Source organism: Rhea pennata, chromosome 3 (assembly GCF_028389875.1).
Source record: "Rhea pennata isolate bPtePen1 chromosome 3, bPtePen1.pri, whole genome shotgun sequence".
Taxonomy (NCBI): domain Eukaryota; kingdom Metazoa; phylum Chordata; class Aves; order Rheiformes; family Rheidae; genus Rhea; species Rhea pennata.
Window position 1 is genome coordinate 104227009 of NC_084665.1, and position 25689 is coordinate 104252697.

General features: G+C 35.9%; 2 protein-coding genes across 3 annotated transcripts in view; one reads left to right on the plus strand and one right to left on the minus strand.

Moving 5' to 3' along the window:
- The window catches only part of MCPH1 (microcephalin 1), a 134951-nt gene that overhangs the window by 19903 nt on the left and 89359 nt on the right, over positions 1–25689 (minus strand). The gene's annotated exons all lie outside the window — the stretch shown is intronic.
- Positions 16237–25689, plus strand: part of ANGPT2 (angiopoietin 2) — a 48378-nt gene continuing 38925 nt past the window's right edge. For both annotated transcript variants that reach the window (XM_062572964.1, XM_062572965.1), the window contains exon 1: positions 16237–16889. In XM_062572964.1, coding sequence (XP_062428948.1) covers positions 16605–16889 — 285 coding nt within the window. In that variant the 5' untranslated portion in view covers positions 16237–16604. The remainder of the gene's footprint in view (positions 16890–25689) is intronic.

Here is a 25689-nt window from a genome sequence, read left to right on the forward strand (position 1 = left end):
ATTATTAAAAGATACTAATTAACAAATAGTGTTAAAAAGTCAACTAATTAAACCCCTTTCAGACTACCCATAAAATTCCCCTCCCTCAGGCAAACATACTCCAATTAAACTTCTCTTTCTACAATCATCTCATGCAGCAAAGACAACAGTCAGCAGAAGGTTGGCAGAATCTGGCTGCCTAGAATCAATTCCCAGGTGAAAGTCCCTCATATCAGCTACTACCGGATTCCTTCTCCTGAAACAAAGTTGACAGTGCTTCAGGGCCATAAATAAATTTGGCAAAACAGAATGTGGGAAAAGTCTGATCTGCTGTACAGGTAGTCAAGAAAAAAAAAGGGGAATGGAAATAGTCTTCTGCAGATAAAAAGGTCCTTGGGGCTAACACTATCTTTTGTTCTGGATTTGTATAATGCATTATGATGCAGAGTCCTGCTTTATGTTCAGTGAAAAAAAAAAGAAGAAATAGTACCTTTACAATACTAATATAATGACTAGCAAAATGAGGCCCTGTTTTTTGATTGCAGCCTTTGGGATCATCCTTAGGCAAATATTAAATAACACATTTTTTTTAAAAAAAATATGAGTTTAGATGCTCTGTTAAATAGTTCTGATAAATAATTTCAATATACAAGACATAAATCACTGTAAGAAAAATATAACAATTGAACTTCTTGTCTTTGGAAAAGCCTCCAAAGTCTACAACAGAATCTCATCAACACATAATAAATCACAATATTGTAAGAATAAAAACAGAAGTATGTCTCTACACACATGCAACAATGGAAAACAAATTAACTTAAGTTGGACTTTGGTTCTGCAACTATCTTACAAGAAATTTAAAATGGAGATAGTTTCTTTGTGTGTGTATGACTGCACTAAAGGTATGAGAGTTAGGAATCAAAGAAGCCTGTTACAACTTTTACACCAGTGAAACCAGGACTGGCAGGACAGAATTTGGCACAGGTTCCTGTAGCATTTTCTTCATCTTGAGCCATGAATTGTTTTAACCCCTATTCTTGTAGGACAGAATAGAGCAGTAAAAGATCATACCTTAGACACATTTATGAAAGAATCTGTAAAGAGGAATTGTATCAGCTAAAATGCCTCAGAAAATGAAGAAGACTTTGCTGTCCCTACAACTAAGAATTACATTCAGAAACAAAAACATCTAATCAGGTCTACAGGCCATGAGCTTATGCTGTGAAGATCATGGCACAAACATTATGATTTTTGCTTATGATTAAATAACAACAGAGCAAGGAATCTGTTAAAAAATATGGGAACTTTAATTAAACTACTAAGATTCACTTTTGATTTAACCATTACATGACGTTGTGTTATAAGGGAGTGAGATTTACTGCCTGGATATAGTGTACTACAATTATGATAAACAAAAGCCAGCGAGAGCTTCTCAACAGCTGTCTCCACTAAAACTGTGAGACTAGATATTTTCCTTTCTGGAATTAAAGAGAGCTATAAATAGTCCCCCCTCAAGTTCTACCATATTGTGGCTTCTTCAGCTGTTCTGTCTAAAACTACTGTTAAATATACATTATTAAAAGAGCCAAGAATGTGTCTGTCATATTATAATAAGACCACATAATTCACACATTTTTTTCTCTTATACAACAACATTGCTTTTTAGATACATTTTACTGTTCTATGTGCAGTTCTTTACATTTTCACAATTTAAATAAACGGAATATATTTTGGGCTGCCAGTATTTTAACCATGACAGATAAATATTGCATATAAGCCTGATTTACTGTTATGCAATAAAACATACATAAACAATTTCTTTCTAACTAACAAGTGTGGGGATCAAGTGAGACAAAGCAGGATTTCTGAAGCTTTAGCTATATAGCTCCTATGGGGCTCCAGTCGTTTAACTGTTGCAAAATCATTCATACGCAGGAGCCAGAAAGGTTTCTAGCATATGCTGTTCTCATGAACTTCTTCTTATGTTCTTATAAGAAACATGGAACACTAATTCTTCTGTCACTACCATCCAAAAATGCAGTATTACTTTCCCTTACGGAATACTGAGCACAATCAGATAAACCTTTTTTACTGAACAGGATAAAAGAATTGATGGAACTAACCGAAAACAACCATGATTTTCTAGGCATTATGATGATGTTTATACTACTATCTATTTACCCCAGGAAAAAATCAGATAAAAGGTAAAAGCTGATTACTATTAGTATGAAGCATTATTGCATAGTGTACGTGACCATCTGCCAGCAAGCTTGTAATGAATCATACAGGCAAACACAATCACAGTCACAGGGTAACAGCACCGTAAGACAACACATGGACAAAGGCACATAATCTCAACCAGGCTTTTGCAACTGTGGAAAGAAAGACCAAAATAAAGCTTTGATTGTGTCTTTACATGATAATACAGGTTCCCTAAACTCTGATTTTCTAGAAGTGCAAGGTTATAGTTCAGACAATAATGTAAAAGTAGAATGTGTTACTGATTACAGCAAGTCAGAAATGTATCAAAACCATCTCAACAGAACAATATAAGCCTCAATTTATTTGCAGCAATGAACATTGGCTGCAAAGAAGACTGGAACCAGCTCTGTTCCTTTCTAATATCTGCACATTTGCTCCAGATTTAGCTTGCTCTTTTTGTGCCTTGTTATCACAGTATGTCTCATAAGAAGTTTATGGAAACACATCCTAGTTTTTCCTTTCATTTAAGGATCATCTCCTTTCAAGAAACTTGGATCAAAACCCCCAAACAAACAAACAAAAACTGCAGTTTTGCTTTATGAAATGTATTCTGTGCAGAGAAAATTCTGGGCTGAAATCAGCTATCCTGTCAACACTTGGGTCCTTCCTCTAGCAAAGACTTTATTTTACTCATTTTTCCTTGCCATGTCAGTTCGAACCAGTCAAATGCAGAAAGAAAACTGGTGGCATATACTAAAAGTGGTATATATTAAAACTACAAACAGATTAAATCATGAATTTTTTTTGTGATAAAGAAAGGTCCAAAGTGTGGCAAGACATCAGGATTCTATTAGTGAGATCTACAAGTCCACAGTGCTGTAAGAAAGGCACGACCAGAAAGTGGTAAAAAGTACCTCTCCCAGGAATTACACGCAGTGATTTTTATCACGGAAAATTAGCTAGTTAGCCAAATTAGAGCTTTTTTAGCAACTCATTGATGTGTCACATGCTCTTTGTAAATCACAACAGGACATGATCATGTGTTCAAATGCACAAAACAAGTACACGAGCCAGATAAGCCATACAGGTAGCTGGAAAGCTGGGTTCCTGCATATATAAAGTCCAATTGGCTTCTGAAACTGTTCTGTCTTGGCTGTTTTGTCTGAATATGCTACATGCTTCTTAAAAATGATTTAAAACCATATTTTGGACAAAACTGGCCTTTTGACTCAAGAGTATCTTTGTAAACTGGCATTTAAGGACTCAGTCCACAAAATCTACAATATATCTTCCTTCCTTCAATGTGAGCCAATTTTCCTGGTATAGAAGCAGGATGTACTTCAAGTTCTCATGTATTAATTGGTAATAAAGGATAAAATTAGCGCTAGCCTCAACCATCTGTTTTTATTAAATAAAAATAGTAATTTTCATTCCTTATCCTGAGTATATGAAAGTTCTTTTCTTTCTTACCTATCCAATACATAAAGAGATTATTCTGAATATCACAGATATATGACACAGCAAAAATAAGAGCAACAGAATATTACATGGAGAAACAGTATGTGACTTGCAGAAAGTGATGTCCTGACAACATGTTCTTTGAACTACTATTCAAACTGAAACCATGGTGGGATAAGTGGTCTCTGCCATCTCTTTTCCTTTGGCTAACTCAGTAATTACCGAAAACACGGTAAATGAAGGTAAAGATTCTCATTAAAGCAGGAAGCTTGTGGCAGAGCTGTAGTGTAAGTATGGATCATATTGTGTGTAACCGTAACACTCAATTTAACCTGAAGTTTTCAAATCATGTTTGGACACAGCTGTAGTGAGAGGACTTGCTTATCATTAGGTATAGTAAACACATACACCCAGGCAACAGGGGCTGAAGAATATTAGATATGTAAATAGATATTTTTAAGTAAGGATAACAACTTGTTATCCACAAAGTTATCCAGCAAATACATTTGAGATAGAAGTATTATTAAAGTATCACCTCTGCAATATTGCCAAGTATACTGGTGATTTGGGCTGTATCTGAAGTTTCATTTAACTCTGACAGCGTAAATAAAATGAATAAATTAAAGCTGAAAAATAATAATCTAGATTATGTTCATGGCATTAAAATCTTGCATGTTTATTTTACTTCTCCTCTTTGTCTCTGCCCTTCATTCCAGCTCTAAACTAAATGAGGATGCTATCTGTAAACACATTCATTATAATATCTCCAACTAATCCAAAAGTTTTCATCACCATATGCATCACTAATGAAGATGCCTACTAAGAGATTCTCAAATTCTCCTGTCTTACCCTCAAGAAAAAGCCTAAAAAGCAAAGTGAAACACATAGAATATTATCAGTTTTCTCATTAACAAATTTGAAAACATGAAATAAAGGTATTTCAATAAGGCTTTGGTGGAATTTTTACATGCTCAGGATTGCTAATTGAAATATTCAGAAATCGCAGTTCTGGCTTCCAAAATCATGCTAAAAACATAATTATGGATTTTAATTATTTGCCTATTCCTCTGCCATCTTGCAGAATAACATTTTCATGCTTCTGCAATCATGAGAAATAGACTTTTCCCCTAAATTAAAACTACGATTTTCTCTTAATCTAATTAGTTCAAAATCTAGGACATAATAAAACCAAAATAGCTGAGTAACACAAGCACTGGCAACACTGGTATACCCCCAAAAATGAAAAAATTTTTTAACCCTAGAACCACTGTGAAAAATAACAGCTGCAGTTAAGCTTCAAATACAACTTGGAGCACTCATGTAGGTGTTTAAGTTATTAAAAGGTCCTTATGTATTTATGGGTCAGAGATTCATAGGTACTTAAAAGATGCAATTGGATGCCTAATAGGATTTTTGGAAGACTCAAAACCTAACAGATTTTGACCTATATGGAATATTACCTTTAAAATCTGACCAACAATCACTTATGAAATTTAAAAACATTTTAAACACCAGTTTAGCTTAGAGAGATTTTTAAAGTGGATTAGAACAGCTGAGACTAGAGAAAAATACAAACATTAGAAACTGAATTAGGATTTAGTAATGATTTATTCCTCTGGTTTTGTTCTCTTGCCTGTATCTTTTCTTTCAGTTGGAATTGGAAGAAGTCTCACATAACAGGGAATGTCCTGTATTACATAGTCTTGTGTCTCATATGAAAAGCATATGGGAGATGGCTTTCCACACATTTTCATCAGACTGCTTTTCAGCTGCCTGATAACTGGAAAAATGACACAGCATATACACGGATAAAACATGCATATATAGCAGATGCAGTACCTACTACAGTGCATTTGCTGTTCATGAGCTGTTACACTGTCCAGAACTGTCTCAGATTTTGACATTAGTATTTAGGACTTCACAACCCTAGCTTTTAATGAGAGAAAATTAACTAAGGAGGGTAAAAAACAGGGCAAGACAAGACATCTTCTTTCCTTTATCTACAATACTGAGTTCCTTCATTCTTGTTCATCTTCTGTTCATTTTAAGTACTTCATTCTCCCAGCTGTAATAGGGGAAAGCCTAACCAAGCTATATGCCATCGCATTTTCTGGAAATAGATACCTCTTTATGACTAGGAAGAGCCAACAAAGATATGGAATTTCCCATATTTAATGAACAATTCATGAACAATATTGCCAAATCAGTAAGAGGAAACCAGCTTCATTTACTGTAAAATCTGGTTCTCATTTGGCCCAACCAAGAAAGCCAGTATCTTAACTCAGGTGATACCTCTTGAAGATGCTTCCAACGGTTTAACTAGTCCAGTGAATGTTTGGTGAGAAATCTGCATCTCTGAATAAAAAAAATCCTGACTCAATAAATTTAATGCAAATGGCAATTGCTTGAGGATCCCCTCTTCTGACTCACTTTTAAAATACGCTTTTGTTTCCAACAAAGACAGTTCTTGGTCACCATTCCTGTTATTAACAACTTAAAAAGCTTTAAGCCATCCCCAGTCAGCAGAATCCGGGAGTCTGAAAATTATACTAATGGAGAACAGACCAGTATTTTGTTTGCCTGAGCAGCTTCTGACTACAAGCCACTCTAGACACTGATACTAGAAAAGACTTCTAAACAAGATGCTCCCATACTTCCCTTAAACCAACCCTTTTTTCTTAAGTCTCCGGACTATCAGCTTATTGAAATAGCTACTTAAAAGGTACGTGTTATTTTTCTTTATCATGTGCACTGCAGACTAAAGTTGTGCACCAGAAGGTGAGGAGGTATAGGCGAGTGCAGTTTTTCTCCACCCTATTGCAGAAGTGGCAGGTGGAAGGTGAAATATATGAGTACAAGGGAGCCTGCTTCACATAGAATTAGTGCTGTAAAATAGATATTTTAACAGTCAAAAAAGAATCTGACTCAAGTCAGATAATAAGTATTCTGATTTTAACGTAAACTATCTTTTTGAAGGATTGTTACGTGGATTGATTCTGTGAAGTATCATTTTTTACATTACTTACTGGAAGTGTGTTTAAATAAGAATGTTTTAAATTTTGAAAACAGAAATAGCAATTAAACTATTGATACTTGAGAATAATTTGTCTAGTTGTAAATTTCTCAATTAGCCATGCAGGCTCACTTGTGGTCCATAACAGTTGATGAACCAGAGGCTCACTTTCATGCTCTTAGAAATAGCATTATCTATATTATTTTATATATGACTGCTATAATTAATAACATACAATACAGTTTTTCCAGCATTTCAATGAAATCTAACAATGTTACAATTTATAATATTAAGACCACTGCCATTAAAATTACAATGATTGTGCTTAACAGTTTTAGGTATTAATATTAGTTTGTGGCTGATGGTTTTAATTTCATGACTGTGAGAAAATACAACATTTATTTCAAAGATATTAATTATATTTTTATCTTCCGCATATGGATAGTTTTTCTATAAGTACTTTTCTCATGGAGGTCCAACATAAACATTTTTCTTTCCATCAGCAAAGTGATGGGGTTTAATGAGAGAAATTAGAGATGAGAAAGCTTATTAGGTCACCTAACGCACATTGCTGTCAGTACAGGATTTTTCTTTACATATTTTAGTGTTTTGCCCATCTATATTAAATTACTCATGCAATAGAGATTCCACCACTTCTCATGAGAGGCTTTTCTATAGCCTAATAGATCTTAGTGTCAGAAAATATTTCTTTACAGTTGGTATAAAACTAAAACAAAGTTTAGGATGTGACTCCTAACTATTTCTCTGCCTGCTGTAGTCCTGCCTGGAGTTCCTTACAGCTGGCTGAAACACCAGTCTTTCTTTAGTCCATCCTTCTCTGCCATCCATAGGAGGGTTGTAATGAACTTCCAGAAAAGACACCATTTACTGAAGATATAGTGCCTTCATGTTGAGAATTATGTCTACAGTAGAGAAGAAATATCCTTCCATAGTGAATAATGCAGTCAGACCTTCTTGACCAGATTTTCTTGGTGTTCTGACATTTAATCGATTCATAGTCCACTGAATCCATTACTGAAAGAGATGAGAATCAAAATAACAAAGCTGGGATGCAATAAGCCTGAAAGTATAAAAAAAGAAAAAATACTAAGTATTTAAGTAATGGTACTTAAAGCAGAGAGAATGGGACATTCTTGAAAAATGGAATGACCATCACTTCTTTCAGTAAGTCAAACTAGAACAGGCTACATTTGATCCAGTAAAAAACTGATAATATATAACTTTATAATGAGATGAAACTTTATAGATTATTTAAAATAGAATTTGATCATACAATTTGACTGAAGATACTGTCTTTAAAACCACATGAGAATACATAACTACAAGAGCTACTAAAATCAAGTTTAAACTGAAGCTAACTAGGTAAGAGTGAACTATTGGTTCAAATTTCTAAATATGGATCAGAGTTTGGCTGCGGCTAGCCTGAACTGGGGATTCTTCTTCTGACAATACAGATATCATCAGTGATTGTTTCTGAATTTCTGAAAAAAAGATTTTCAAAGATTTAGATTTCCTCTGTGCAGTGAAACTACTCATATATAATTCAGATTTAGTAAAAGAGCAGCAAAAGGACTAATTGGTTTATGCTGGGAAGAAAATATACCATTTTAATGATAGGATACTGATTTGATCTTCTGTACACATTCCATTGGAGACAGAGGATTATCTTTCCAGCAAATGGTTTATTTGAAGAGATAAAGAACAGACTGTTATTCAGCCAGGGAGGTACTTATGTTAATATATACACAAGAATAGGAGTTTCACTAGATGGCCATAAGGAGGCAAGGAGTCCAAGCTCAAAGGAACCCTACTCTTGTTATCAGTAGACAGGTAATCTTTCTCCTGTCCCAAGTTTTCCTGGGTAGGTTTCCACTAACCATGAAATGTTAACCAGGGGACAAAAAAAAAGGGGGGGGGGGGGCAACAGAAAGCATTTACTTTCCTTGCTTGTACTGCTGTAAGCAGTAAGACTGATGATAAAAAGAATATCTGTTTTTTGCTACAGAGTCAGTAAAAGGATAGGCACTGCTTTTAAAAGCTGTTAGTGAACTGTGTTTATTAGCATTGAAGGAAGCAAAGAATTATCTTTATGAAATGCAAACAGTTTATAATTGCTCTATCCTCTCCAAATTACATATGCATAATACAGTTCAACAAATATGAATACATGAATACATGAAAAAAATGCTACAAATATTTTTCTTGCACTCTCCATAAAGAGGTTAGTTGATGTACTGTATTTTTTTCTTGAGGGAAACAGATGTCAGGAACTAGGTACCTTACTGTAGCCATAAATGTCCTCTTTCTCTCTGAAAGCTTTGTTTATTCCTCTTACACAGTCTCTCACTTCCTTTTCATTCTCTCTTTGACATCAGTTTATCTTTGAATTCAAAATCTTAACTTGAACATGTTCTTGGTAAGTACGGCATACTGTTGTTATCAATTAAGTATGTTATTACCAGATGAGAGAACCTTCCACTAACCTGAAGGACTGTTTACCAGAGGAAAGGTTTAAATCAGAAGGACTAAGGTTATTTGGAGGGCTGGATTACTGTCAACTGCTTAGACATTTTTAAAATACATTCCTTTAAACAAACAGCATATACATTTTTCCTTAAGATGTCAGTAAGGCAGATTTCTCATTTTTCAAAGCCTTCTGGATTCTTTCAGAGTCTACTGCCTTTTCACATCATAATACAACAAGTCAAAATCCTTCAGAGGTTTAAATAGTCCAAATACATGAAACTATGGTTAAAAACTCAGCTTTCAAAAGAGCATATAAACATACAAGAGAATGACAGTAAGAATATCTTTGTTCATTTCTTTTTAACATAATTCAATAACCAAGACTAAATATGCATATATTGAATAAATACGTTCACAGTAGAAGAAACTACCAGTTGTCCTATTAATAGCAACTTCATTATTCCTTTGTGAATCTTCTCAGACATCTGAATTGATTATTTGTGTAGATTAGAGTTTTACAGACATTTGTGTATTCTAATTTAGATATACCTTGAAAAGCTGGATTGATTTGGATTTCATGTGGAATTCAATCCAAGAACAGGAATTAAGAAAAAAAAACCACAAGTTCATGTCATCATTGTTGCTCAAGAAAAGATACCGCAAATTTCCAATCTAAACTAACATAACCAAAAATATTTTAGTTATAGTGGCACCTATATCATACTAAGTGCTTTTCAAAGTAAATCATGCTAATCATCAGCATATACACATGTTAATATAACCTCATTCAAAGAGCCTTGAGCAAAGAAGTTGAGTAGATGCCATATAACAAAAGCGGGACATCAGAATAAGTCTCCAGTTGGAAAATACAGTCATGTAAAGTGTCAAATTAACTTAGAAAAGACATTCCAAATGCAGCCAAGACATTCCAAGAAAGCTACTCCTGTGTAAATGCAAAGGAAGCAATGAAGCTGACAGGTTTGGTAGAAGAAAAGGAGGCTGAATTTAGAGCTTGTAAGAATGGGAACAAAGTACGTGCATTTAAGCAGGTAAACCCACTTGTGTGAGGCTCTGATGCTGGTATAGCAATGACTATGAGAAGAAAGTCGCATGTAACTCACTGAGGCAGAACTGATATGAGCTTCCCAGGCAAGTCACATTTCATATATTATTAAGGAGCCAGAAAGAATCTGTTACAAAATTCAAGGTGTTGGTCGTGGGGATTAGCACAAGAATTTGAGAGACATATCAAAGGATAGCACCAAAAAAGGGGAGAAAATAAAATACCAAGAATTGGCCAAAGGAACAAAGGGATCTAAAGATAACTTGCAGACAATAGGTTTAAGTGAATTGAAGGATGGTGGCAGTGTCAACTGTGAAAGAGAAAAGGGGTTAGCAAGCATTTCCAAGGGAAGATAAAAAGTTTACTTTTGGCCACATAAGGCTTAACTAATGGTGTGGCATCTAGGAAAAACTATCATGTGTACTAAAATGATGGATTAGATGTTACAAAGCAAGATGGGAACAAACAAACTGAGTTACCAAGACAGAGCGATAACTGAAATTTTCAGTGGATTAGATTAATGACCTCTTGCCCTTTCAGTAAAAGCACAAGATGAGAAATACAGGGTAAATGCCCTCCCTTGAAAGGAAGGCCTATCAACAGAGACGTGGAGGGAACAATCCGAGACAGAAGAGAAAGGCGGCGACGAATTCACAAGATGCTACAGCAGATGTTCTGAACGATTGTAAAAAAGCAGCAGCTGAGAAAGCGAGTGGACACTTGGAGCAGTTTTGACAGAATGAAAAGGGTAATAGGTAAATGGTGGGGAGAGAGAGGAAGAGAACAGATACAAAGTTAGCAGTAGAGGAAAAAATATGAGAGGGAATGGAAGAAGCATCAGAAAGGAGATTTCTGATGACTTCATTAAGGCATTTACAGAGGAGGAAAGAAGTAGAAGAGGAACAAAAGGAAAAAAGAACAAAAAAATAAAAAAGAGAAGGCACAGGGATCGTGGCAATGATGAACTAAATATTACTCTCTGATTTGTAAATAAGTGTTATAAATGTATACAATGAATGCCTTGACACTCATTTTTACTGCCACAGACAGTAATAAATAATTTCTGAAAGTGATTATATTTTAAAAAATATACACAGATACACAGGACAGATAGTTTGTAGAAAAAGAATAGCTTGTTTTTTTATTTCGGAGTAAGGTTTTTTTGCAAATTTATAGTGAAGATTTCATGTAAGTGTATTTACTTATTAATTCAGATACTAAGATATAATGAGCATATGATAGTGGCAAGATACTACAATTGATTTTGGAAAAGCTGAGGAACCGACCTAATTATGTGTTTTGAAGAAAACAATTCATTTTGCCTTATTGGAAAACATAATAATTTGTCATTCTTTTTTCTTAAGGGGATTGTAAGATCTCAGAGCAGATAAGATTTTCAGCAGACTAAAAATCTAGTAGGGTTCAAGATCCTATTCACTGTTTTTTTTAATAAGTTGTGAGTTCAGAAGTCTTGTCCTTGTTGACATTTGTTCCTGAGAAACATGCTACAAAAATTCCCAGTGAAAGAAAACATTCTGGAGCCAGCAAATGGAACTACCATAAACTAATATTAAAGTACTAGGAACCAAAGGTGGGGACTTAACATAAGGGTGTCAAAATGTGAGGAATGTAAATACTAAGAATATACAAAATATTTTAATAATTTTATTGCAAAGTTTCAGATAATTTTTCATCTCAGATTTGATTTTGAAGTTCCACATTCTCATATGACAGAATTCTAATATATTGTATATATTAAATAACTATATAACAATGCAGCACTAAAAAATATGTGTTCTTATTGTTATACCAATATTTTGCAGATTTCATTATGTTTTTTTTTTCACTGCAAAAACATAAGAACTGCTGAAACAAGAACTGGCTTATCTACTAAATCAACATCTCGAAAGTTATAGATGGCTAGGTCTGTAGATACAAGAAAATGCTGTCTTGGCTTTAGTCTATATTACCTCAAAAACTTAGGCTTCCTTTCTATCAAAGGTCTCACAAAAGTGCCTCTGTATTAGCCTGTCAAACAGAAGCTGTGCAGCTGTAAGTAAAATGATAATTGGAAAGATAATGTTAGTGGTATTCAGGCATCTCTCTCAAAGCAGCTTAGTCATATGCTGTATGGAATAAAAACAGGATTGGCTAAGTAAGGGAAATTACTGTTTCCCAGGAAAGGAAATTGCCTGAAACATCTGGCAAAATGTTTTAAATGTTTAGTTTTGACAAAATATACATTTCAGCCTTTCTTATAAGGTGAGTTCTGTAGAGCAAATATCTTCTTTCTTAAAAACGGAAAGATCTCATTTATACTTTAAATACACCAAGCTACTATTTGCTATTTTATGTCAAATACTACATACACTCAGTTATAAAGCATGCAGGAAATCACAGACTAAGCATCAGTACTTCAGTTTGCAGAATAAATGTATCATGAATGCAGACATGCTACTCCATCTCTACTGCACAAATAAAAGATGAACAGCACAATTAACATTAAAAAAATACTAAGAAGCAACTGAATTACAACTTTTTACTGAATTTCATACTGGCATATATAAGATTCCACGTCAAATTATTCACATTCCTTCCTACTTCAGCATGTCTAACAATGAGATGTTCCTTCTCCTAACTGACAGTAGACAGATATTCTCTGCCATTCAGCTTTGCTGGAATGAGTTCTGCTCTACAAGAACACTTGTTCTAATGTCTCTGAGGCTCAGTAAAAAGGTTGTATTCAGGCATCTTCCTTCCTCCACGGTTTTCAAGGACAAAAATGCATTTAACTTGCTTTACTTTTCACACTAGTTTTCTAAATTTAGCTCTTACTACTTTCTTCCTCCCTGAACTCTGACTGGCTTTTTCTCCCTGGGGAGGCAGAGAAGACCACTTCCTCTTCCACAGCTGGGAAAGCTGCTCCCAAAGGGGTAGAAAGGGTGAAGGATCACAAACAAATGTTCCAAAAGATGCACCAAATACAGCACTATCCTGCAGTGCAGGGCTAGAGAGATGTATATTTACTTTGCTGGTAAGGTGGAAGCTCGCTCGCTTTCCTGGGCAGTGGGAAAGAGCATTGCATTAAAGCCGAAGGGCACAGATGGAGAAGTAACAACATTCTCACACAGGTAGCGGTGTGCGTGCATGCATGCACGCGCGTGTTGGGGGGCAGTATCAAAGCTATTGCCATTGCAGCCAGGAAGTATCAAAGAAAAGTTGGGAAAAGCATTACCACGGGAACCTCAGAGTGTTACTCCAGGAGCTGGACAACAAGCACAGCACAGGATGCAATTAAAGGTCCTGCCGTGCTGGTACAGGTCTTCCCATAGGCCTTCGCTGGCATTTCACAGAGCAATACCTACACTCCCCATACTTTTCCCCTGAACAGCTGACAGCTGCCATAGCAACTGGCCATTCATTCAAAAAAAAAGGAACAGTAAAAGGTAAACTAACTTCTCTTCCCAGTATTCCTACAACCACAGTTCTCCCTAGTGGAGGTCCAAGATACAGCAAGCACTGTCACGCAGCCTCCAAATCCAGCTCTGTTCCTGGCGCCTCTAGTGCCCTAGGGCCTTCCAGGGTCACATGCTGGCCTTTCCTAAAGGAAAAGAGATTCTACTTCAAACCTTTGGAGACACTCTAGATTTTCCTCAAAAACCCATCAAAACTGAACTGGAAGATTACATCGGTGATCTGACTCACCAGCGTGGCATACGGATGTAAGCTTCATGGCAATTAAAAAAAACTGTTGATCTAATCCAGCCTTTCATGGAAATCCTGTCTAACAATTTCTCAGTCAGCAATTTCCCCTAATTTTAGATATGTACAGCCTTTGTGCAGAGGTCTAGTAATTGAAAAGAAAACTTCCAAAATACTATGATGGTCAGGCTCACCTTTTCTTTCAATAAATAATTAAATGATATAAACAAATCCATGAAAACATAATCTAAGAGAATTAGTAAGATTATTTCCCCCTTCTTCCTCTTTAGGACAGAGATGCTTTCAGAGCTGTAGCATTTTTATTTTCAATATTACTCTATTTGGGGTCCTATATTCTAAACAAAGCAGGGGGCAGACCAAGACAAGGAGATTTAAGCACAGAAATAAAGGCAGATTCTCATACAGTTTAATAAGAATTTTTTTATAGAAAGAATTCAAAATTAAAGAAAATATTTAATGAATTTGAGTGTCTGGTGAGCTACCTAGAAATGCTCCACAGTCAAGTATGCAAATTTAACCCTACATGCTGATTTCATTGAGTAATGGTAGGTTCCTCAAATATCTTACAAAAGATTGTTATTCACATGGATATAAACTTTCTTTCAAAGATTTCAATATACTGAAAAGCAGAAATCACTGTGCAGAACAGTTTGGAAGTTTCAGTAACATCAGCGGTAGCAGTCACATTAACTAGCTTGGTTACTGCAATAGAAAGCTGAATGGACGGGGAAAGCAAATATATGCCAAACCCTTCAAATACGTACATTTTGTAGAAAATATTCTTGATTGTATCCCAAGTTCCAAACATATTCCTCCATTCCTCTGACTGGAAGGATGAACAATGGCAAATAAACCTTCCACAGGAAGCAAATCTGACAAATTGGTTTCATGGGTCGCAATCCAAGCATAATTTGAGCCTTTTGGAGTCTCCAGAATTAAACTCTAGAGATTGCTCCTTTGAGAGGTAATAGAATGTATTACGTAAAGAAATCCCAACAGCTACCAACAAGGTACAGCACGCATATAGGCTGCTACAACTATTTTTGACAACCCCCGAACACAACTTTCATATTATAAAAAGTAAAAACCACATTAATACACTAAATTAGATATAGAAAGTTGTCTAAGAAAGTGCAGGTCCTAAGAGATCCTGAGGCACACTGGGATTTTCCTAGGATAAGAGAACCTTTGGTCTCTGATTCACGTTAGTCAGACTAGCATGGCATTCCCTTTTGTTTATTTTAATTAAGAAAATCTATAGCTTCCAGATCCAAATCTAGCAAAACTCCCAGGCAGTTTCGCTTCAGGAATCAGTTTCCTAACATGCTAGTATCAAAAAGATCCTTTCTGCAACAGAAAACTAAACTTTTCTAAAATTTTAGTGGAATCAACTCCTTCCCACGGTTTGGTAAGTCGGTTTAACAATTTTCTGCTTTTTTAAGTTCACTGACTGTTGCACAGAACATGGCATGTGGGGGAGAGTTCTTTCTTACTCTTACATATACAATCAAGTATTTCCTTTATTAGATTTCCCCTTACCTTTTACAGGTATTTCCCACTTCTGAGGGCCCAGAATTGGGCTAATGTAAACTGATAAAATAACCAATATGCACCCATGTTGCTTACTGAGGAATGCCTTATAGCCGGTTTGTTTGTAGAGTTATTCCCTCTTCCAGTCCCAGCTGATTTTTCATTTGTAACTCCTTTTAAACTTATTCCTTTTAAGAGTTAGCCTGTTAATATAGACCAAAAATACTTGTAAAAAAGCTTGAAAATATTTAACTCCTGAAAGACATGCATGAAAAAAGTTATTCAGCTCAGAGATACGGTAAAATACATCAAGTCTGCATGTTAGACTGAAGACTTTTCATTAAAAAAACCTCCCTTGCTCTCTTTGCGAGGGCATGCCCAAATCTGTTTTTGTGTGCTCAGGACAGCATCTTTGTAATTATACGATATATTAAACACAAATGAAGTTTCATCTTGGTCTACAGTTTAAAATAGTTTTCTTTAAGGAACAAACAAACGCAGGGGCTTTTTTTTGGGGGGGGGGCAGTACTTAAAAATTACCACTACAAATAATTTACAAGCTCCCCCTGAAAGCATAGTTGGAGGCTATCGGAACTGATTTCTCTGTCTAGGAAATTCTTAATTAGAGCTGTGCGCCAGGCATTCGCAGGGGTCGCGCAACGGAGCGCCCTTCGCGGAGGCTTTCCGCAGCGCGCCGCGCCGCGCCGCGCCGAGCGCCGCTTCCCTCCTCCCTCGCGAGTGACCTCCCTCTACAGGAAGATACTGGATAAGCCAGGAGGGAGGAGCAGCTCGGCTACACATGTCTGGCTCCTCTTATCAACTTATCATATAAGGAGAGGAAAGTGATTGATTCGGATCCCGAAGCTGTGAAATCGTGACAAAGAGGCGCAGAAGAGAGCTCAGCCTTCACACGAGCCCCGCTCCCGCAGCGGGAACGGGACCGCTTCTGCTTTCCGCATCTGACAGTTCGGGCACGGCTCGGGAGCACGGCACGCTTCCAGGCGGCAGCGCGCACAGCACAAGAGCCCAGCCCTCATTCAGGCGACACATGGCAGCACAGCACTGACTTCCAGCGCAGGTTAACTAGGTCTGGGGTCGTGATAGCCTACTGAAGCTGCCTAGATTTGCTGGGTTACCATAGGACTTAAAATGCGCCTGAGCGTTTACTTTATTTTGAGCTGCAATCTTTTCTTAGCTTCAGGATACAACTCCTTCAGTAAAAGCATGGAGACTATAGGCAAGAAGCAGTACCAGGTTCAGCACGGGTCATGCAGCTATACCTTCCTTTTGCCTGAGACGGACAACTGCCGATCTTCCAGTTCTTACGTGTCCAACGCAGTGCAAAGGGATGCACCTTTAGATTACGACGATTCAGTACAAAGACTGCAACTACTTGAAAACATCATGGAAAACAACACTCAGTGGCTAATGAAGGTAGGACAATATTATTTCTATTCTGAAAAGCTTGTTTACAAGATCTTGTTATCTATTTCATTTTGTTGTTTTTTTTCTTCTAAGAGTTTCTAAATTCACAAATTGCATTATCTAGACTAAATTTTTGAATTAGACTAGATTTTTGAATTAGTGTTCAATCAAAAGCTGTTTTGAAGCCTGAAAACAAAATTTTACAGACTAGCAGGGAACAGAAAATTGCACTGTTCTGCAGAACTCAGGCTTTATACTTTATCATTACATTGAAGCTGCTTGGACAAATAGTAATTACACAGGCAGACTGCAAGCATGTCTGAAAAGTCTGACATGAAAGAACCAGACACTTTACAATTCACTGACAAGACCTAGTTTATCTCTAGTTAAACAATATGGAACATGTCTTTATTCGAGGCACATTTTTTCCCATTTGAAGCAAGATTTTAAAATTTGCGTGCAAGAAAATAACATGCGTAAGCAACAGTTATGAAGACCTATATTCTAAGCACAGGCTGCAAATCTGACTTGTGGTGAAATTAGTCTAGTGAAGTGACAGAATTTCAAGAAAGTTCATTAACGGAAATCCTTTGCATCCTGTAATATTTCCACTCACTTATAGAATATTCAAGGGAAAAAATTGGGGAAACACTGACATGTTTATTCCCAAAGTGGCAACACTTACAAAATTTTACCTGCAACAATAGAAAATGTTAAACTACATAAAATCTTGATATTAGTGGAAAAGAAACTTGAACACTATTCCACATTTTTACCAAAACTCACTTGATTCTAAATGTTATATAGTATAATGTATTTCGATTCATTAAACTTTTATTTCACTGTTACCTGAGAAAGTGTGATAGTATAGTTTAACTGCACAGTGAATTTATAATCCTGTGCCTGTGTCTCATACCAAGATATCTATGTTCTAAGCAATAAATCTTTTGAGGACTGAACTGAGCAACTGACACAACAATTACAAATAAGTCTTTAAATGCTATAATGGTGTCATAAGATTTTCTTTCATAAATAAAACTACTTATTGCCTGTAGAGAATATTCATAATTCTCTACAATATGAATAGGCACTTCTTTATTCTAAGTTAAAATGATTATCAAACAATCATTTTGCATTATGCTTTGCATCTCTCAGCAGTTACGGAGTTACAGAACTACTAAAATATATTCTAAGAAACCATCTAGCAAATTTGTGTGTGTAAAGCAGAACAGTCACAGTAGAAAGCAGAGGGCTTTCATCACCTGAAAACAAGCTTTGAAGCTTAAATCCAAAATGCAGACACATGAAGGCTTCAGTGTGGGCCCCTAAATCTGTCTTTGGTTATCTTTATGGGCTTAGGATGCTTAATTCAGACACCCACACTTTCAAATGTTAGCTAAACCATCAGTTCAGTAGCTCTTTTTCTTATTTCACAAGCAAGCTTACTTACCTCCACATAATTATTTATCTCTCTACTTATTAATTTAGCAATGCTTATGATTGTAATGGTAAGAGTAACAGTAACAGATGTGCAATGCAGGATGAAAAAAAAACACACAAAGTAAAACAGTCTAATCTACCCAGCTGGTAAGCAATTTCCTAACATAAATAGTAGAAATCACAGACAAGACTCCAGTGCTAAATACAAGTTAAGTAGGCAAACACAATATCGTAAGTGACATCAGGTAAACAAAAACCAGTAGGCAAATTCCAGCATCCTTATTTAGTAAAAACTGCCCCTTTCCCTGTCAAGACTCTGGGAAATCAGTTACAAGAGGAATAGGATAAGTATATCTAACACATTCTTTGGAGGGATCAAAAGGCAGATTTTGTTCTACAAGACAGAGGCATTTCTCTCATTTGAGCAAGGCTTTTCAAATAAAATGCTTTAGAACAGCCTGTTTTTTTTTTTTTCTATATTTCACAACTAAACATCCTGTAGAATAACCACTGTTTGCCTTTTTCACTATTTTAACACCTGCCCTTTATGTCATTTTTTATGTTCACAAAGAGACTCCCAGCAAAAGTAGCTTTTCCTCAGATTTGCTGTGCTAGTGACACCTGGTCTGCTAAGTGAAGATGAAAAAGAAACAATAGCCTTTAAAGTTGTTTACTGAGTTTACTTGCTATTTTTTTCAGTCAATAAAACACACAGCTAGGTTCATATTCAGTTAACCAAAATATAATGGAGGATCACAAAAGATTTGGCAAAAAACGCTGTTCACTTACTTTATATACTGTATTGAAATGTAATGGAATCTTGATTAAAAAATCATGGCATTAAGTTTATAGCAATTGCACAGAACTCTGCCTTACATCTTGCTTTTGAAAAAAATTACTTTGCTCAGTTATGAGTCAGAACCAGTTGTCTTTTGAAGCCATGTAAAAAAAAAATTAAAATTTTATCACAAGCTTTTAGTGTGACTTAACCTTTAAACTTTGTTCAAAAAGTATTTTACATCCCAAAACATTTTTTCACTCCTCCCCCCACTCCTGCCTTTAATCCATCAACTAAAGGAAACATTATGCTGCTGAATGAACACTAGGCTGTATGAATGGAACAGCATGGGAAGTGTGCACTTTATCTGGTTAATGGACAAACACAATAGGAAGAAAATTAGTTACGTAGTACCAGGCTCTTTTTTGATCTACTCCTGTATGCAGAGCATACAGGACTTCGGTCTACAATTGCTACAAATTAAGTAGGGTATTGCTTTATAAAAACATACTCTTTTCTCTGAAGGGTGTTAATGCCTTATGCCACTACTGTATACCATATATAAAGCTGGAATGTCTTTCAAAAGTAAATTATGTTTCAGCATTCACACGGCATGCAAATCACTATTACACCTAACTCAGTGTTTGGCAGTAGATGCTGTAGAGCAAACGCCAAAACCCTGTACCAATTGTGCAGTTATGCGCCTGAAAATGAACTTTCTTTTTTGACCTTCCTTACCTTGGGATCTATTTTATGTTGAAGTGTAGAAGACGTTTTTTGGGGGGGTGGGCAGGGAAAACAAACCTATCAAGATTTTCAGTTAATTTGAGGGAATTTGGAGGTTGGTATAAAACTGAGATACATGACCAAGTTTAAAATTGCCAGTCTTCTAACTGCTGTTAACTACTATCCTTGAGACATTTTTATATTAAAAAATCAGGTTTTCAAACATTCCTAAAAGACAGGCAAATGTGTGTCCACAGCTAAACAAATCTTCATCTGAATTAAAGGCACCTTTACCATTTGGAACACGGCAATTTTGGCAATTTTACTCAAGCAACTGCATTTTTCAGGTATTAAGACACTGAGATAACCAAATGCTGACTGGAATTTATTTCTCAGTATATTCTATGACTCTGAGAGATATGAATCTCTGTCCAAAGCAATTGTGCAAAACAGATGGGTTGCATTTTCTTAGTCTTTGTTGTTCGAAACAGCTGAAAACAATATATGATCAAATTGATTATAGCATCTGGAATATAGGCAATTTATTTGTAGTTTATCAACATGCTGAAAGACAAATAAAAGTATGCGGCAGCAGGAGACTTTAAACCTAAGAACAGAACTTCATTGTGAACTGGCCCAGCAGAATATGGGACAGACCCTTTACTGATAGAAAAGCGGTATTTTTTGATACTCTGAGCTGTGATTCTGTGATTCCTTATTTTTTCGACCTTTTCCTGGAAACGAAAAATTCTTGGTCATGTTAAAACATTTTTCTTCCCCAAGTACCATAAATTGAGATGTTTTAAGGTGAAGGGAATATATACTTTTGATTGATAATTATTAATGAATGGTAATAATTTTTGTAATACTTGCACTGAAGTTCTATAAAACCCTATGTATTATCTCAAATATGAAGAAGAATATTCTCATATGCCATCATCCACAAACATCAGTACACACTGCACAGGGACAAAGATATTGTACAGTGTTGCTTTTCGAAGTACGTAAGAGATGATTCTGACTCTTAACTCAAGAACTGCATTCCTTTCTTAAGTAATGCATCTGTTTTCACTTATATGTGAAAAGTGCTTGTTTCTGTCTATCAGATACATATTTACTAAGCAAAAGAGTACTAGCAGGACCCAAAAGAAAATACTGTTTGAGATCGGTGCATGACATTGGGTAAAGTTCCTAAGGAATATTGAATGATCTGACTGGGGAGTTTGTTGTTGTATCTTCTGTAGATAAATTCTTAAGAAAAGACTTGAACTTACACAGTTTCATGTGTTCAAAAGCTGTGTTGTAAAGACTGTTTGAGCATCGTTCCACAAATAATGAACTTATGAAACAAGTAGGAAACTGTATAAAATCAACCAAGAGGAGTAGAGTTTTTCTTGTACAGATCTACAAGACAAAATTGAATCTGAGAACTCACCATCTCTGAGAAGTGATCAGAAAAAGTTACGGTAAACAGACTTTTGCTTTACTGAAGCAGTCACCAGCATTCAAAATATATTTTCATGTGCTTTGCTTATGTTTTTATTAACACGATCATTAAGTAATCATCTTTGGCTGGTCCAGACAGCAAATTGGGAGACTTTCCCCATTCACTATTCACATCAAGAGCTTTCCTCCCTGTCCCTTCCTTCAAACGCACATGTAGGAAATGAGCCTGAAGGTGCCTGAGCTGATAGCTTCTGGTCCTTTTTGTCTGCCCACCCAATTAACGTAAATATACTGTAAAACAAATAAGAGAATATCTAGAATGTTCTAGAATGTTTGGCAGATTGAGTTTCATTTAGAAGTGCTGTTTCATTTACATCTCATTACTGGTCATTTTTGCTGTTAACCATGAGTTAATTTACTAATGTGTATTTTTCCATAATTTAACAAGAAAAAAGACTAACATTTGCTTGGTTTCTAGTGAACAGAAACAAACTATATGCTTTACTTAGCATTGAAATTTGCCTAAAACATACACAGCTACCCATTTATAACCATCTTAATATCAAGCTTACTAGTTTCAGTGACCATATTACAATATTGCGCTTTTCATACTACAGTATTTGGTGGGTTTGAAAATATACCACACTATACATTATCTGAATTACAATATCTCTTACAGTAAACCAAGCCAGCTCAGTGAAACACAATACTTATTTAACAACCCTTTACATACTTTGATGCAAGAATGTCTTCTTGCATCTCTTGTTTTGTGGGGTTTTAAATAGCTTTAGCTGAAGGCCATGATGGGGCAAAGTAAGACTTTGTGCACCATTATCATGACCCGCACCATTATCATGACACACACCATTATCATGATACCATTACCATGACGGGCTAGGCATGTAAAATACTGCCAACTGACTGAGAAGATACAGTTTCAGACTTTAAATTAGGGCCTACAACAGAGGCCCTATCTGATCCTTCTCTAGAGCTTAGTAAATCCAGCATGCCATCACACACCTCAGACTATCTAAATTAGCGCCCTAGAGGAAGTTTGGTCCATCTTTTCAGTATGGAAGAAAGAGAAACAGAGGAATGGGAGAAGAAAAAGCAATCCCTCTTGAAGATACAAATTTACCAGCACTGCCAAGGAAGTTGCAAAGGCTAGCATACTGCATAGCCCTCACCGAGGCACACAGCTTTGGCACTGAAGCTTGCAAACCTCAGAATTAAGAGACAGTAAGTAGAAGTGTATAACACTACTGAAGATATGAATATTTACATTATGCTTCCCACTCATTAAAACAGCTTAGGTATAAGGCCCAAACTAGGACTAATATCCCTTCCATTGAGCTCAGCGTCTCTCTATTCTCACACCCCAACAAAAGATGTAAGCTGGAACAAAAGATGCAAGCTGCATTTCAAAGAAAAAGTACTGGCATCTTACCAGCAATAGAATACTGATGGGAGCCTTAAGGATACCAGTATAGAATGCAGATTTTTGTAAGCACTGAGAGAAGATGAGAGAAATGACTCTTGAACAGAAGAATGTTTCATGCATGTACTAGTATATAAAATAAGGATGTTACAACCAGAAAATAAGTTGGTAGTCCAAATTCACCAGAACAAATCTCTCCCTTGTAAAACCAGCTACACTGCTGAGAAAAAAACTGTCAGACTATGAAAACAAACATATCCTTCAAAAAAAGGTGAGTTTCTATAGAGCTGAATGAATATTTTCAGAAATAAGCTGAACAGATAATTCCGTCTACCATTTTATTCTATGGAATTTCCAAATTCTCAGAGTACCATCAAAATGTAAATTATGGGTGAAAAAAATAAAAGGAGAAGCAGACTGTTTCATAGGGTTAAATATCTAAAAAAAAAAAAAAACAGAGGTATGGTACAGTGTATGTTAATACTCAGAAATGCCTCAGAGATATGGCACATTCCACAGTGGAACAAATTAAGCCAAATAACCTCAAACACAAAAAAATTGAAAAAAGCTTTACAACTGGAAACATTGTCATCATTTTATTTCCTTTAACAGACATATCTCTAAAAAGTAGAATGGAGAAAAAAAGAATCATACTTATTTCTCTAGGAACAAATGAAATACTCTTTGGTGAATCTCAAGTCCATTCTAAGCTAACCAGGCACTGAGGAAATATTAGAGAATTCTTCAAGTTACAAAATCCAGATCCGTATTTTGTATAAAAAAACCCTCCACACCTAAATAGTTCTGCAAACACTCATTCTGTCAGTTTTCCAGCTGCCTAGGAAAATACATTAATACTCCTTAAATGACTTTTTTAATGCTTTCTACATTTTCCTGCACAAAGAATTAGTTTTCATCGGCTTGTGCAACAATGGAAACCTAAATTTAAGATGTTGTTTACAAAGCTCAGAAAATGTATCCCATGATTTGCATGGTCAGGAGATACCTGTCTGTTCTCTTTCCAGCTTCCAGTACATTATGATACAGTTTAGAGAGAGTGAAGCTACAGGTATTTTTCTACTGTCATCATACTTTCTGCTAACCTTCACTTGACTTGTCTCTCTCTTTACAGAAGTATGCAAACCAAGTATTCTTCACAGAATAACATTATTCACAGAAACTACGAGTGAAATATTTCTTCATTAGATGAGTGAATACTTCAGAGTTCTTAGATATGTTAGGTTTTCCATTCAATCCAGCTGTTTCTGGAAATTCCTGTTAACCCAAAGAAGTATTTTAACTTTACTCAACTACCCTTTAATAGTGTTGGAAAAAAGAAAAAAAAAAAACTTCCCAGTTTTGTATTTGTGGTCAGGATTGAAGCCTCATGACAGAGTAAATAGTGTACCTCCACTCTCTGTGGGACAATGCATCAACCTTGATTTCACTCAGTGATCAAAATAAGCATTTTCTGGTAACAAGGCTAAGAGATTAGCAGACTATTTTTTCTGAATAGCTAGCTATGACATGGTACTATTTAAGTTTCCTAGAGGGAGTAAAAAAGCATGGCTGGATACAATCTCAGCTCTCTCAATGGTAACAATTGAAATTCTTGAACAGACATTCAATTTTTAAACTCTGCAGTATCTTTTAATAATGCAGCATCAAGATGCTGAAAGTAACGAAATACATTTCAAAAGCCGTGCTAAAGCATACATGATGACCACAGTAACTCAATATAAAGTAAGAATTACCATATTAGTATAATATGGTAATATAAATATAAAATATGAATTACCATATTAGAGAAACCTGTTCAAGTACATAATGTACTTGAACAGCAAGTACACAACTGTCGTCATTTGAACATTACAAGAAGTAATGCTTTTGCATGCTTTTTAAGTTGTATGCCAAAACCATACGAAAATATACTAGGCAAATGTATTATTTTTAATTATCATACCATTTAATGGAACTCTGTTTAGCGAAGTAAAAAACTGAAAGCTCTCATCACTGGAGAAAGAAAAATTGTACCCTTTTAAAAATGATAAGAACTTCTTCAGATCTCTAGTGTGAAATGACTGAATGTTTATTAGGCCTAGTCCAAACAGCTGCTGTGCAGACCTGTTCATTCTCACACTGCAAGGCCAAGCATCATTCGTCTCATGTGCTCACAATATCAGCTTCGTCACTACAGTCTCTTTTTGATTCAGGCCTGCACCTGACCTGGGTGATACTGGAAAGGAAGAGCCTCTTTTATTCCATTGTGTCAAGGGGTGGGAATGGGGAGACACCCAGCTCCATGGGAAGGATGTTTCCTGGGCAAAGTGGCAGCTCCCCAGTCCCCATACCTGCCAGGTGACGTCAGTATACTGGAGGCCTGCCCTTCATCATGGGACTTGATGTGTCGTCTTACGCTGAGGTATTTGAGTCAGCTGAGAGGTTTGATTTTGATAGCTGCCGCCCAAAAGTGATTTTATTTTTGTCTTACTCCAAAGAAGGTATTTGAGTGTGATCTATACAAACTTATTCTCTTGAGACCTTTCTTTTGAGCTATAACAACATTGTCTTGTGTGCAACTGTGGTTAGGAACAATTTTCCTCCACTTTCCATTTGCAAGGTGTAACCACCTGCAAGATACTAGTTCAAATCTACAGTTTCAAAAAGAAATACAAAACTGTCCTATAAAGAGAATGTACTAATCAATCAAAGTAGCAGTAGCCTACTCTTTCCACTCTAACAGCTGTCAACTGGCAATCTCTGCTATGGAGGGAGTCAGCATTCAAACACTAAAAAAAATGCAGATTAGGATTGACTGATATGTAGTAATGCAAAACATGCTTACAGCAGTTTCTTATTGCATTAATAGATAGCCTATGCTATCAGACAGTTCAATATTCAAGAAAATTCTCTGATGAAGACTTCATGGAACAATTCCCTGATTCTGCTTTTCTGTTCAGAAATGTAAGAAATACAAATTT